Source organism: Hibiscus syriacus, unplaced genomic scaffold (genome assembly GCF_006381635.1).
Source record: "Hibiscus syriacus cultivar Baekdansim isolate YM2019G1 unplaced genomic scaffold, ASM638163v2 tig00111506_pilon, whole genome shotgun sequence".
NCBI lineage: Eukaryota > Viridiplantae > Streptophyta > Magnoliopsida > Malvales > Malvaceae > Hibiscus > Hibiscus syriacus.
Genome location: NW_024063109.1, coordinates 950,488 through 964,891, shown reverse-complemented (window position 1 = coordinate 964,891; position 14,404 = coordinate 950,488). Strand labels below are relative to the sequence as shown.

General features: G+C 32.8%; 1 protein-coding gene across 1 annotated transcript; it reads right to left on the bottom strand.

Moving 5' to 3' along the window:
* Window positions 1-642: 642 nt before the first annotated feature.
* Window positions 643-4,304, bottom strand: LOC120164219 (bZIP transcription factor 16-like). Its single transcript, XM_039173979.1, has 12 exons — window positions 4,239-4,304; window positions 4,077-4,133; window positions 3,906-3,980; window positions 3,647-3,736; window positions 3,492-3,551; window positions 3,222-3,388; window positions 2,604-2,658; window positions 2,065-2,107; window positions 1,711-1,973; window positions 1,381-1,458; window positions 1,161-1,286; window positions 643-1,054 (listed from the first exon to the last, which is right to left on the bottom strand). Exons 1-12 carry the CDS (start codon window positions 4,302-4,304, stop codon window positions 950-952), a joined length of 1,185 nt encoding a protein of 394 aa, XP_039029910.1. The 3' UTR covers window positions 643-949.
* Window positions 4,305-14,404: the final 10,100 nt, after the last annotated feature.

The following is a 14,404-nucleotide window of genomic DNA, read 5'->3' as shown; positions in this document are numbered from 1 at the left end:
TCGCAGATTCTACGTTGAAAACTAAAACCTCACTTCAGCTGCAGCAAGCTCGACGTTGTCCCTCGATTCACGGCCTCAGCAGCATCCCTCATCAATTCATCACCACACAGCAGCACTTTCAGTCGCATTTCTCAGTTGTTTTGTTTTTGGGTCAAATAATTTAGCATTTTATCCTGCTATTAGTTCTAGGTTTCAGCTCCGTTTTATTGTTTTCATGGGGTGATACTTTTACCTAGAAAAGTTCCCAAGCAGTCTAAATCACGGATGAGGCAAGAATTTTATAATTTCATTCCTTCTAAAATTTTAGAAATTCATCATCCTAACATAAAATTATACGTTCGTATCTAATTTAGATTCTTTAGACTTTATACAGATTATAGATTGATTCTCCTCTTCCATCCTCCAAAACTTGAATTATAGTCTAAATTGTCTTCATTCATTTGCTATCCGACTTGTTACAGGTTGCAGTCAGGACAGAATAAGTGAAAAGGATGACTTTTGTAGCTTACATTAGAATTAGATAAAATTGAATTAAAGTGTTTATAGATAGCGTTGAGGCGAATGCTTGTGTGGTCAGATGGTGAATTGATGAGATCAGATGCAAAGCCTTGTTCCAGAGAAATACGACTGGGATTTAATGAATCAGAGTTGATTACTTCCCCAGGATTTCACATTCATCAATCATATTTTAACATAAACAAGCTTGAAAAGTTAAAATGTATCCTTCTTTCAACAGAGAGAGGTATCACATAATATCAATCTATATAGCATCCTATGGCTTCGATTGTAAAGCCAAGCCAAATCACTGGTGAAGGATTTTAGGGAGAAAAAGGGAACCTAAATGCTACCAAGGTCAGCTTTGATAAAATTTAAACATGCCATGCAGAATAAAACTTTCTGTACTAATTTGGTTAAGTTGTGCTCCTGGAGGAGGCAGGGTGTATGAAACCTAGTGACTACCCTGCACATTATCTGTTTGATCATCATTATTTCTATGTTGGTCATTCCTACAAGACTTCGGATCCTCATGCTCTGGAACTTCCCCTAGCCTCTCCTGCCATTACGCAACTGATATTAGGAAGCAAAGTTATGCAAATAGATTTGAAGAGTACATACTAACAAGTTCTGATATTTAGTAAAACAAAGCAAGAAAATATGACCTTGAGAGAGGTATTCTCTGCATGAAGCTGCTCATACTCACTCTTGAGCCGAATAACTTCTGATCTAAGGTTGGCATTCTCTTCCTTTAAGGCTTCAGCACGTTGTGCCAGCTCATCGCATTCCGCCTAATTCAATAGTAAGCATTTAGATATAAAACTCATATCTGGGCCTTTAATGGCAGATAATTGGATCTATAATTTCTAAAGGTTACTTCAGTACCTGCTTACGCAACCTAGATCGCCGAGCAGACTCTCTGTTTGATTGCTTCCTTCTCTGTCTTTTAAGCTCCCTTTCATCCTAAATCCATAAATCAGACAGTGACAATTACATACAACTCCAAAAGAAAAGGCAATGGGAAAACACATTCATAGAAGCACATAGGCAAGGGAAGAATGCGGCAGTTAATTGGAGGAGAAAAAAATTGATTTGAAATCCAGCAAATTTAGTTTAAATTTCACATTTCATGGAAAAAAAGCATAGCACTACAGCCAAAAGAAAATATATCAACTCAAAGGATATCTTGAATTTCACTATGTTCAGAGAGAGAACCGGTAACCAAAGCCGAGGTTGAACACCGTCCCGTGATGCAGGGGTTACAATTCCTCCGGAAACTGGGGTCGAAGAAACCTTAGCATGCATTGCAGGAACATTAGATGAAGCTGGCGTCCCCCAGTAGTCCATCCCAATATGTAAATTAGTTGTTGGACCAGGAACAGCTGTGGCTGCCCCAGTAGTTGATATAGGTACAATGGTCATTGCTGTATTTGCTATTGAATGGGCCGAATTAGGACCTCCATTCTGAGATGCTTCACCTATATAAGAACCATTGAAGACATTCTCAGAACACATACACAAATGGCAATAATACAATGCAAAAATATCATGACACTATCACCATCTAACCTTCTCCAGAATCATTTCCACCTCCAGACTTCAATTGTGATTCCTAAAAAAGAAAATAACATTTTATTGCATAAAATTGACCAGGAACAAATGGAAAACAAGACAATATAGGTGAATGCCCGAATTTGAGTAAAAAATAAAATATTTAAAGTTTTCTCATCATTGGAAGAGTTCCAAGAGAAGCTGCAACACATGGGGAGTTGTAATAGAGATGATTATTGGAGACGGCTTTGGCATTTCTTCAATAATCCCACTCCATAATGTTTTTCTAGGAGACACAGTGGCTGCAGACAGTGTTTTGTTTTTGAAGGATCCCTAAGTATTCATATCCAGACTGAAAAAAATAGTTGAGATGGGGAAAAAATTCATGAAATTGCAAAGTCCTGCCCTGGAATCCTACCATTCTGGCAGGTGGTTCTCAATCTCTCCAAGACAGAAAAATACATAAGCAAAGCATGGTTAAAATGATAAACTAATAAATGAAGATGGTCAATTCAAAATGATAAACAAATAAAAGAGGCAAGAGGCCTTGCACTCACATTCTGGGAGTTTGCATCACTGCCTTCGCTTGTACCTTCACTTCCACTGTCAGCACTACACATGCATGGTAAATATTTAACTGTGAGCCAAATTACCTAGGGAAATAATTTTGATAGCAAGTACAAGCAAATAATGTATGCTCAGATGAATTAATGCATTAAAGAAACCAGATACTGAATCGGAAAGAATGAATAAAAGGCTTAAAGCAAGGACAAAAAACATCTGCTAACTCAATCATCTTAAACTTCAAGAAACAAAAGAAAATAGTTGATTCAATCCATGTAAGATAACAAGGACTATGACAAACACTTCTCAAAGCTTCTTAAACACTTAGTATACCAGAAATAAAGAGAGAAACATAGGAGATTTACTCCTTAAGCTTCTTCAATAGAGGACTTCATTGACTTCTCAATGAACCCAATTGCAACTGCTGTGTTTGATGGCCTCTTTTCTGTATTACTCAATTGTATTAAAATTTCTCCATGAGACTACATATGAAGGTCAAGAATACCCCCCTCCCCAGTAATTGACATGAGAAATAGTCCTTGTAACTAACAACACAAACTAACGACCAAAATCTACGCAATAACTGCAATATCATTTCTTTACTGCCATACCTTTTAGAAACTCCGTTAGCAGAAGCTCCTGATGTTTTACCAAGATTACTGTTTTTTCCGGTAATCAAGTTCAAACTGCCTAAACTCCCCTTTGATCTTTTTATTGGCAACTTTTCCTTCACTTCAGGAGGCTTACCATCAATTTCTGTGCTTCCAGGAGTATTTCCCTAAAAATATCTAGTCAATCATTTGGAATCATGGACATAAAGACATTTCTTCAAAAATATATATATATATATAAAATAAGACAAAGTAAGATAAACTGCTTACAGAAGCCTCAGCAATACCATTTGGAGAAGGCATAGCAAAAGGACTAAAAGGATAAGATCCCTGTCGCAGATTAGACCATGTCAAAACAATGGCTCCAAGTCTTTAGATACTGTGACATAAGAAATTAAACCTAATAATGGTTCAAAAGAACATACTGGAGGAAGGGATGGATGTGCATATATTCCACCATGAGGATACATTGCAACATATGGATGCGGTGGGGTACCATAGGGAGGCATAATATGCTACAACAAAGAAAGAGTTACATGAAAGCTTTATTAACCAGCAAAAGAATCATCAAATCTTGATAGTTAATCATGCCGCCAAATCTTAAAATTCTAACAATTAAAAGAGAAAAAGTTTAACAATCCTAACAATGCACCACCCTAAGATACCAATGCAAACCATAAATACCTGAACACCCCACATATATGGGGGAGCTTGGGGACTTGAAGCTAAGAAACCATGCGGAGGAATGGGAGAATATGCCTGTTAGCAACAAACAACAATCCACATGTAATGATTAGAGTAACATATGAAACTTGAATATAACGCATTGAAACTACAGATATTTATCTAACAAACCTGAAACCCAGACCAGTCTGCATTTACCATACCCGAGTTAGCGGTTGAAGATGCCTCCTGAGAAACAATAAAACCATTAAAACAAACAAACAAACAAACTTGTACAAAGGAACAATCAGAACATCATAAACCAAAATTTTTCAAACAACAATAAAAGAATACTTGTGTAGCAGGTGGTGTTTTTGGCTCCTTTTCTTTTGCAGCTTTATCCATCTCACTGCTGTCCATTACTCTATATCCATCAACAAGCTTCTGAAAGCCCCTCAAACCATTCTACAAATAGAATGCATAATTCAGTCAAAATATGACACTATGCACCTTTCCCTCACTATATTCATCTAAAAGAATGCAATTTATCTAACCCTATACTATTTTCACCAAAATATTAGAACGAATATTAACACAAAATAAAGTGTAGCTTCGCATTGAAAAAACACTTGGGATATATATACTGAGTTACTTTAGCCCCAATCACAAATTCCCCCATTCGCATTACAAACAATTAAAAGGTTAAAAAAACAACTAAAAAGATAAATGTCCCAATATCATCTCTCTCTCTCTCTCTCTCTCTCTCTCTCCCTCTCCCTCTCTCTCTCTCTTTGCTTTTTCTCAGTAAACAAGCACATAACGTTAAAGAGAAAGAGGTAACATGTTTCCAGTAGGACAAACAGAAGCAAATAACTTAAAAATCAGTTGTTAAAGCCAAAGGCAAGCAACTAATGGTGTTGACTAATTTGCAAAATCGATTAACAAACAAAAATAAATAAATTAAAATTCGAATTACCACTTAAAGAATAAACCAAATTGCAATGAAACCCAAGCCTGATCCACTGAATGGAAACAAAAATTTGGAAGCTAGGAGCTTGAAATTGAATTAGGGCACGATTGGGAGACCAAATATCTAATTTGCCCGCGTTTCTTTCCTTTGTTCTCTATCCAGATACGAAATCAAGACCAGGTGTTTGATTTTAGGGTTTGTTAATTGTATTTTGGGGTGGAATGGAAGAGGGGAAAAGGTTCATGGAGTAATTCTGTGACTCGCCGTACTTTAGTCGATTTGTCCTTTCTATTTTCCCTGACCATGAGAAATCTCCACGCTGCCCTTCAATTTGAGTCACCTTACTAATATGACTAAAGTATAAAAATAATCCCTAAACTTTTAGGGTGCTTGCATTTTGGTTATCTAATTTTTGAAACTTGCAATACAATCATCAAACTTTTAGTTTGTTTTCAGTAAGGTCCATGTCGTTACCTCCTGTTAGTTTTTGTTGATGTTGCATCTAACCCCATCAACCCTCGTTAACCCCCTTATCCTTCTTCCTTCTCTTCTTTTTCTACTTCTTCTTCTTCTTCTTCTTCTTTTTCTCTCACACCTCTGGTCACCCCATCTCCAGTCAGCGGTGACTCACACCACCATCACCATCGTCACTGGTGTTGCCTCCCGACCATACCCCGATCCTCAAATCATTCTCATCGTCTATCATTCGTCCCAAATCGCGAGAAGATCATTCAAACATCCATCTTTGATCTCCGTCGTCAGTCACCGGTGACTGTCACCGCCAACACCAGTAGGAGTGTCACACTATTCAGATCAAAACCCCACTAGCCACTCGCCGAGACTCACCTCCGTTCACTATGGAGAGAGCTTCGAATCTCGTCGAAAAACCCCAATACCCCTTTTTTGTTTTCATTGATTTTTTCGATTGGGTTATCCGTTTGCCACACTGCTACCACCGTCGGAGTCTTAATATCATTCTGACCAAAACTCAGCCGGTCGTGCCCTATTGTCGTTATCCCTCCTCCATCTGTCGTTGGTTAAGAATAATGAGAATAATGAGAAGAATGAGAAGAGGAAGAAGAAAGGGGTTAATGGAGGGTTGACGAGGTTAGGTGTCATGTCAACAAAAACTAATGGGAAGTAACGAAAGAGACCTTATTGAAAATGAACTAAAAATTCAATAATTATATTACAAGTTTCAAAAGTTGGGTGTCCAAAATGCAAGCACCCTAAAAGTTCGGGGACTATTTATATACTTTACCCTACTAATATTTTTAGAGGTTGCTTATATAATAGTTTACCATTAAAAAGAGTTAAATAAGAAATTATTTTTCTAATTGAATTAGATAAAGATTATATCATGCACATTTTAAATTGTTCATTTTTAATGTTTATAAATTAATTCTAAAATAAAAATATTTTAAATTTTAAAATAATATTATTTAAATAATGAAAATATATAAATTATTTTACAATATAAAATAGAAGAATTTTAAATTTTAGTTAAAATTATTCAACATACTTTTAATCAAAATAAATATATAATTTAACTGAGATATAAGAAATTTTTACATACAATAAAAATTATTTTATAAACAAATAAACTTATGAAAACATCAATCAAATAAATATTTTTAAAAAAAAGTAAAAAGTAATTATTAAACCTACAATAATAATAAATTCCTGAATAAATTTTTAATTCATAAATTTAATTTATATAATATCACATCGTCCTATATAATGTACAAATAACATGTTTATCGAATTAAATTTAATTTTAAACTTTTTAAAAGTTTTTCTATTCTTTATAGGATAAGTATATAAAACATGACCATGATAATGACAATGTTAATATTTTATCATTATTAAGCTAGATGAAGTATTAAAAATAATTTCCCTTTTTTAATTAAGCTTTCAAACTTAATTTTTAAATCAAAATTTTCTTGTTAGAACTCTTCATTTTTCATTTTTGAAAACTTTAAATCATTTTTTTTTATTTTATGTTGGCTTTCATAATCCAATTTCATTTATAAAAGAAAATTATTTTTATTTTTAAACTTAGAATTATTTTCTTTTTCAAATTCTTATGTTCAATCTTTTCAAATTTTCTTTAAGCTTTCACCAAAATTTTTAATTGTCAATTCACTTACTCTTAGTTATTTGATTTGATCGATAGACTCAACAATTAGTATCAAAGCGTGTCTCTATCAACTGTTTAACAACCTTAAGAAGGTCGTAGGAGAACTCTTTCAATTTCTACATTCAATTGAGAAAGATTACTTCAACTACATTGAAGAATATGATAAAACTCTTCATTCAAGCTAATGATCTATGAGTTTGAAACACTATCATAAAGAGATTCTCTACTTAAATCAATGAGATGCATGATTTGAGTGACTAATAGAATTAGAAGTTGCAACTCAATGTCAATTCCATGGACATTCTATTTTATGCACTAGACATGTATGAATATGGAAGAGTCTCATCTTGTTTAAATGCCAAGGAGATTTGAGACTAACTTCAAGTGATCACTCATGAAAGAACCGATGAAGTGAGAGAAACAAAAATCGATCTTATCTACCATAGCTATGAGAACTTCAATATGAACCCAGATGAATATATCAAAACAATGACGAATAGATTCTCCGTGATTGTCAACAGTCTTAAGGGATATGGAGAAATTATCCCTAATGAAAACCTTGTGAGGAGGATGATCTATTCTCTTCCAAAGTCTTGACAGTCGAAAAAGACGACGATCATTTAAGCAAAGAACCTAAAGTCACTAATTCTTGATGATCTTATTGATTCCTTGCTCACCAATGAGTTGATGATAAAGAAGAAGGAACAAAAAGAAGAGAAGAAAGAGGAAAAGAAAGAAATGTGTGTTGCCTTGGAATCCTATACACAAAAAGAAAACAATTCAAATGAAGTCACGGATGAAGATGAATAGATGGTAAAATTTGCTAAAGATTCAAAAGAGTCGTGTCCAAAGACATTGAATAAGGCATGAATCAAAGAAAGAATCTCCTTATAAAATTCGAATGCAAATACCAAGATATGTCAAATACGATTATCCTCTATTAAAGAAGAAGTGATCTAGCAAATAAAAGAACAAAGACTTTTGTGGCTACTTGGAGTGATGAGGATGTCCAATGATGAAGATTATGAAGTAGCCAATTCCTTTGTCGTATGACCATCTAAGAAGATTCAAAGGTATCTTCTAAATCAAAAGAATTAAACTCATATTTTTTTGATGAGTTAGAAGATGTTTACGATGAATTAATTTTAAAATTCAATTGGATTTAAAAATATTTTTGTATTTATTTGTTATATCAAAATATTAGAAATCAAACTTCGACAAGTTAGATTTGTTCGTACCAATATTTTGTTCGAGTTTATTTTAGATAAGCTTTTAACATTTTCCTTATATGGCATTGTATGATCACAAATGGCTAGTTTCTCGGTTCAATGATTATAGGAAATGTCTTAATATAGGTTTATTTTACGTGTATGGTTGTAATCATTCATTATAATTTTTCATATTTCTCCTTTAATAATAAAATTAGCAACTTCTATTTACATCATAAAAAAATTCATAAATTTATTGTGCTCATCAATAAGTTTGGTAAATTTTTTGAATTTACTTTTTTTTTTTACTTTTTAAACTATACTTGCTTAAACATTTTTTTCATAAGTTTTGAAATAAATATTTTTATCTTTATTTTTCTATACATTTCTCATAATCTTTTTCAATTACACATCACTTTGATTAATATATTTAATTATTTAACTATATTTTTTTATTGAGATATAGAATCCTTTTTTATATATTATTATATTTGAATTTATGAAAAATTATATATTTTATTTTTTAAAATAATACTATAATATATTATTTTTTACACATATTCCATGTTAGTTTATATGTTTGAATATTGTGTATCAATTTAGAATCTATGCTATAATTTAAGAATATCTACTGTAATAATCTCGTGTGTGTGTAAGAAGACTCCTTATTTATCCAAATTGAAAAGATTGAGAGGACACGAGTTTGAACAACCATTTTTATTCTATATATTTACTGTTAACAGACTAAAATATTATGAACAAATAATGCATTATAATCACCATAGGCTACTGAAAAAAAAAAATGCCAACCTCTTACATGTACTACCTTTAAAAGCTCATCCCCTAATATGAGCATCTAGTGTAATTATAATTTAGTGTAATTATGCACATAAAACTTTGATTTCATTTAAAATTCTTTATTATAAAATAAGTGTTTAAATTATTATTATTTTTAGACATTTGGCCTCTCTCTTTTTTTTTTCAAATTATTCGTTACAACTTTTTGAGATTTGGTCGTCACAGTATATTAGAAGGAAAGTCAGAAATCTTTGGCTTATCGGATTTTTCGGATTGATTTGGCAGATTTGGTTGTGCAAAAATAAGACTAGATTTCAAGGCTTGTTCTACTCAGCTGATCGGATGTTCAATATGGTGTTATTGCAGGTTGGGTTCTGGGCTAATATTTTATGGCCTTCACTGGTTCCTCATGTGCTAGATTTTGTACGAACTCCGGCTTCTATTGTTTTCGACTACGATAATTGACGTTTTTGACTACGATAATTGGATCCTCTGGTATTGTTTCCTGTTTGCGTTTGCTCAGTGCCTTAGGTTGTTCTATTGCACAATTATGGGTTGCTCTTTATTTGGTTTTGTGCATTAGTCATCTTGTATATTTTGGTGTTGCCTCCTGTTATTGTACAGTCCTTCCTTCCTGTCTCAGAAATCCTCAGTATTCGACGTTATATTGTTTTGAGGGGGTCTTATTTCTCCCTTTTTCAGATGTGTTAGGCCAGCGGATTACACTTGAGAAGTTTTGGATGCCTGGAAAACCGTTTCAGTCATTCTACGTGCACTTTAGAAGCTTATGTAGGCTGGGGGTTGGGTCCTTTGGTAGTCCTGCTTGATTCCGTGCTGTTCCATTATTTGGGATAGTCTGATAGCTATTATGACTGTCTGCGTATTCTTCATTGGATCTGGTTCAGCTAATGTTTTGGGTCAGCTGGTAGAATTGAGTGCTGTTGCTCACTGGTAATCTGTTTATGCCCCAGTTCCAGACTCTCGGCTTTTATACATTTTGGGAGCTGTTTCCGTTGGAATGCCTGCTACCATTTGATTAATTTTATTTGTTTGCACTGCAAGCTCTTCAGATCATTATGCTTCATGTCAATCCTGCTTTATTGGTCCAGATTCAGTTAGTGAGTATATCCATTGCATAGTGCTTGAAGACTTATGATTGTTTGATTTCTCAAGATTGAACCAATATTTTGAAGACTTATGATTGAAATTGATTCATAGATTGAAATTGATTCACCGAAAATCGATGAGATTTTTAAATCGAAGTGTTGAAGACTTATGATTGTTTGATTTCTCAAGATTGAACCAATATTTTGAATTTTCACCTTCGTTTTTACATGTGTTTTCCTAGAAAATCAAAATGACAAAAAAGGAAGAAGATGATCAAAGGTCACATGTCACACATTCATTTGAAAAATAATTGATGCTCGATGTGAAAATAATTATAAAATGAAACATTAAACACCTACTATATAATGAAACAAACTAGACATATAAAAACGAGATCATTTGGACACTTATTTTATAATAAGAAATAATTAATGTATATATAATTTTAATTTTAATTCAATTATATATATCTAAAAAACATGTCTATTTGTTTTTATTTCGACCGGTACAAAATTTGTTAGTTTTACACACACACACAAAATTAATCATTTGATAAATATAAATGGATAACTAAGATCAAAATAAAATTATCCATTTTCCTATAAAAAATAAAATAAAAAATAATACAAATATATAAAATTTTAATCTTAATCATCCATTTAACACAGATAAACACATGCAGCCATTGATAATATGATTTTCTATGATACAGCTTCTCTATGAGGGACATCCCCTGCAAGTGCTTCAGTGGGCAATTAATTAAGAAAAGAACAAATAAGAATGCATCATACCAATTAGATAATGACAGTGATGCACAAAACAATATTGCTGGACCTTTTGCCAATATTACCCTGCGTCTTCTTTCGACAATGCCATCTCTGCGACGTATAGGGACTTGTGACTTTATGATTGATCCCTAAACCCTAAACCATAAAGTGAAAGATGAAAGAGATAAACTCTCTACCACCATCAGCTTGGAGCTCCTTAACCTTATAATCAGGATTCAGTTCAACTTGTTGTTTACTTCTTCAATAAATAAATCCATGTATATCTCGATTAGTCATCCAAGGAAACGTAATCCTCGAAGCTATAAGAGAAACAAGGTGCTCTAGTTCAAATAAAGTGACGTTAATACACAAAATATGGACTAAATTGAATTAAAATAAAATTTAAAGGAACAATGAAAAGGATTAAAAGGTAAATAAATGTAATAGAGACCAAAAGTGATTTTTAACGAAACATGGGAGGACTGCAGAGATGATTTACCCAAAAGTTAGAAAAACGTATGAATGAATCCATTAATATCGTTAGCTCTGAAACATTAGTGAAGAAAGAAAAACTTACTCAAACGTAAGTGACCATTTGAGGCATTAAATATGATAAAGGCCAATATTATTAAGATCACTATAGCACTTCCACATCAAAGTGAAATATAATATTTAATTCTTTTTCTTTCCTTTATTGTATGTTGGTGTTCTAAGAGTTCCTTTTCGAAATTTGGGGAGGAAGATGCAGTTTGGGTTGACGTATTGTGCGACTTGTCAATTATATTGGGTCATATGGGATTCCTCCGTTCTCTCGCCCGATTGAGATATCATCTATTTTGCCAAAAAAAATTTGATTGAATTATTAAAAATTTGTAACGTGAAGTCTAATGAAGTTCAATTAGAGATCCATTTCAACTTTTAGGGGTATCCAAATTAATATTTTTAATTAGAATGATTTATGGTTAGCTTGTTTGGACCGATAAAATGAAGCATCCAAGCTCCGTTTAGAAAAAAAAAACCCAATTGGTAATATATTTATAATTACCACCTATATCATAATCATAAATCTTTTTTTATTTTAAAATGGATTTAAAATGGAAATAGGAGCACTTTCACACTGTTAACCAATCGAATAATATGAGAAATACATTGAATATTTGGCGATAGAAATACGTTGAATATTTGGCGAAAAACACGAAAGAAGCGAAAGAAAAAGGAATTTAATTAAAATTAAAAAGTAAATGAAATCATAACAAAAAGACGTGGCATTAGGTCATTTGTTCTATATGCGCAAATTAAAATCGGGCAGATTTTTCCTTGAAGTAGAGCATAAACCTAAAAAATTTGAATACAAATTGATGAAACCCATTCAAGAACAAGAAAATGACATCATTATTTGGATTGAATCCCAATGAAAAAATAGATCAATGAAAAGTTTGTACGATAAGTTTAGCGAATTTTTTCTATATTGTAGGAAAAAAGCCAAAACTCATCTATCTTTAATTTCATTTGATTTAAAGAATGTAAGAAAAAGACCCTTCATTAGAAATTAGTACTTAGAAAAAAATGAAGGATTTTATCGAGAAAGATTACTTTTTTTAGGCCAAGGGGTTGATAGCGAGATCTCGAATCAACTTATTGGTCTTATGGTATACCTAAGTATAGAGAATGATACCAAAGATTTGTATTTGTTTATAAACTCTCCTGGTGAATGAGTAATATCCAGAGTAGCTATTTATGATACTATGCAAATTGTGCAACCAAACGTGCATACATTATGCATGGGATTGACTGCTTCAATGGGATATTTTCTCCCGGCCAGAAGAGAAATTACCAAACTTCTAGCATTCCCTCACGCTCGGCGCCAATGAATTTTTTTGTTTGGTGGAAAGAAAAAGGAAGACTATGCCTTCGTCATATGAAATATGAATTAGTAAGTAGTAATAGCATGACACTTCAAATTCGATATGATTTTTTTTATTTCTTTTTTTTTCAAATAAAATATTAGATTATGTATCGCAAGAGTAGTACGAGAGAAAGGACATTTCCAATTTTATCTTAGGTGTCGTGGGCTCATCTCGGCGTCACAAACTTTTTCTTTTATTTTCACACCATAGGCTATTAACAATATTTATGTTATAAATATAAAAAAAACTATTTTTTTAAAATAAAAAAGGAATTTTGGGATTGCTGAATCACAAACAAAATAAATAATAAATATATAAAGCAATGAAACCATCATAGTATTTTAACTTTATCTAAAAAATAGAGAACGAAAAACTTACGCAAACGTAAATGACCATTTAACGTAGTTTATCCAAGAGATAAAAATCTCTACCACCATCAGCTTGGAGCTCCTTAACCTTATAATCAAGATTCAGTTACTCGTTGTTTAAAAGTTAAGAAAGACAACAAAGCACCAGTCACCAGACTTCCTCAATCGATAAATCCATGTATACCTCGATTAGGCATATAAGGAAACGTAATGCTGGAAGCTAACACAAGGTGCTAGTTCAAATAAGCCACACTCTACAAGCTGCAAGGGAGATTCATAAAACTATAGAACATATGATTGTCGCTCAAAGTATAGAATTCCAATGTGGTGTAACCTTTGAATTGTTACCTTTTATCTTTGACATGTGTAGGTACAATACTGGTATATCTTAGGGTAAATTATGTATTTAGTGATCCGTCTATTTTTGTAGTTCCGTTTTGATTACCTAACTTTTTTTCTCTCCAAAATCATACTTAAAATTACATTTTGGTTCCATTTTAGACCTTGGTCATCGGTAGCTAAAAAATTAACGGTGATGCTGACGTGTCACCGTAAAGTAATATCATGTCATAATTGAAAAAAAAAATTTATTACATCAGTAGTTCTGTTTATTTTTTAACGATTGATGATCAAAATAGAATCAAAACGTAATATTTTTTTGGGTGACCGAAATAAAATCACATGAATAAGTAAATACGAAGTTTATCCTAGATCTTATAATGAGCACAAATGCATCAAACAACAGCCGCGGTGTTAGCAACATAAATTAAACAATGACGCCCCGAAAACTAAATTCGAAGTAACGACAAAAACTGAAAACGCACGTGACCAAATGTTGTTGTTGTTTACGGTTAGCAAATCAGAAAACCAGCATGGTAACAACAGAAAATTCCTACCAAACAAAAGAATCAAAGGTATATATTGATTTGTAAACAACTATACTCCCCACAGTTGAATTACCAGTGCAAATCCAAAACAAGACGCATATATATATAAGCTCTGAAAGCACCCCTTTGACCACCATTATCATCATCCATTTGGTTTCCTCTCCCTTCATTTCTCTTTAGCTGCTTTTCCGTCATCAATGGGGGGTGAAGCATCAAAGTTATATCATAAAAAAGATAGGGTGCAAGCTAAAGTGATGTCCCTTCTCAGCCGGAAACTGGATGCGCTTAAGAGACGAAGAAGCCACTCTAGTCTTTCTAAACAAATGCTGTTCAATCCTGCTTCGGAGGATGGCTCCATCAATATACTC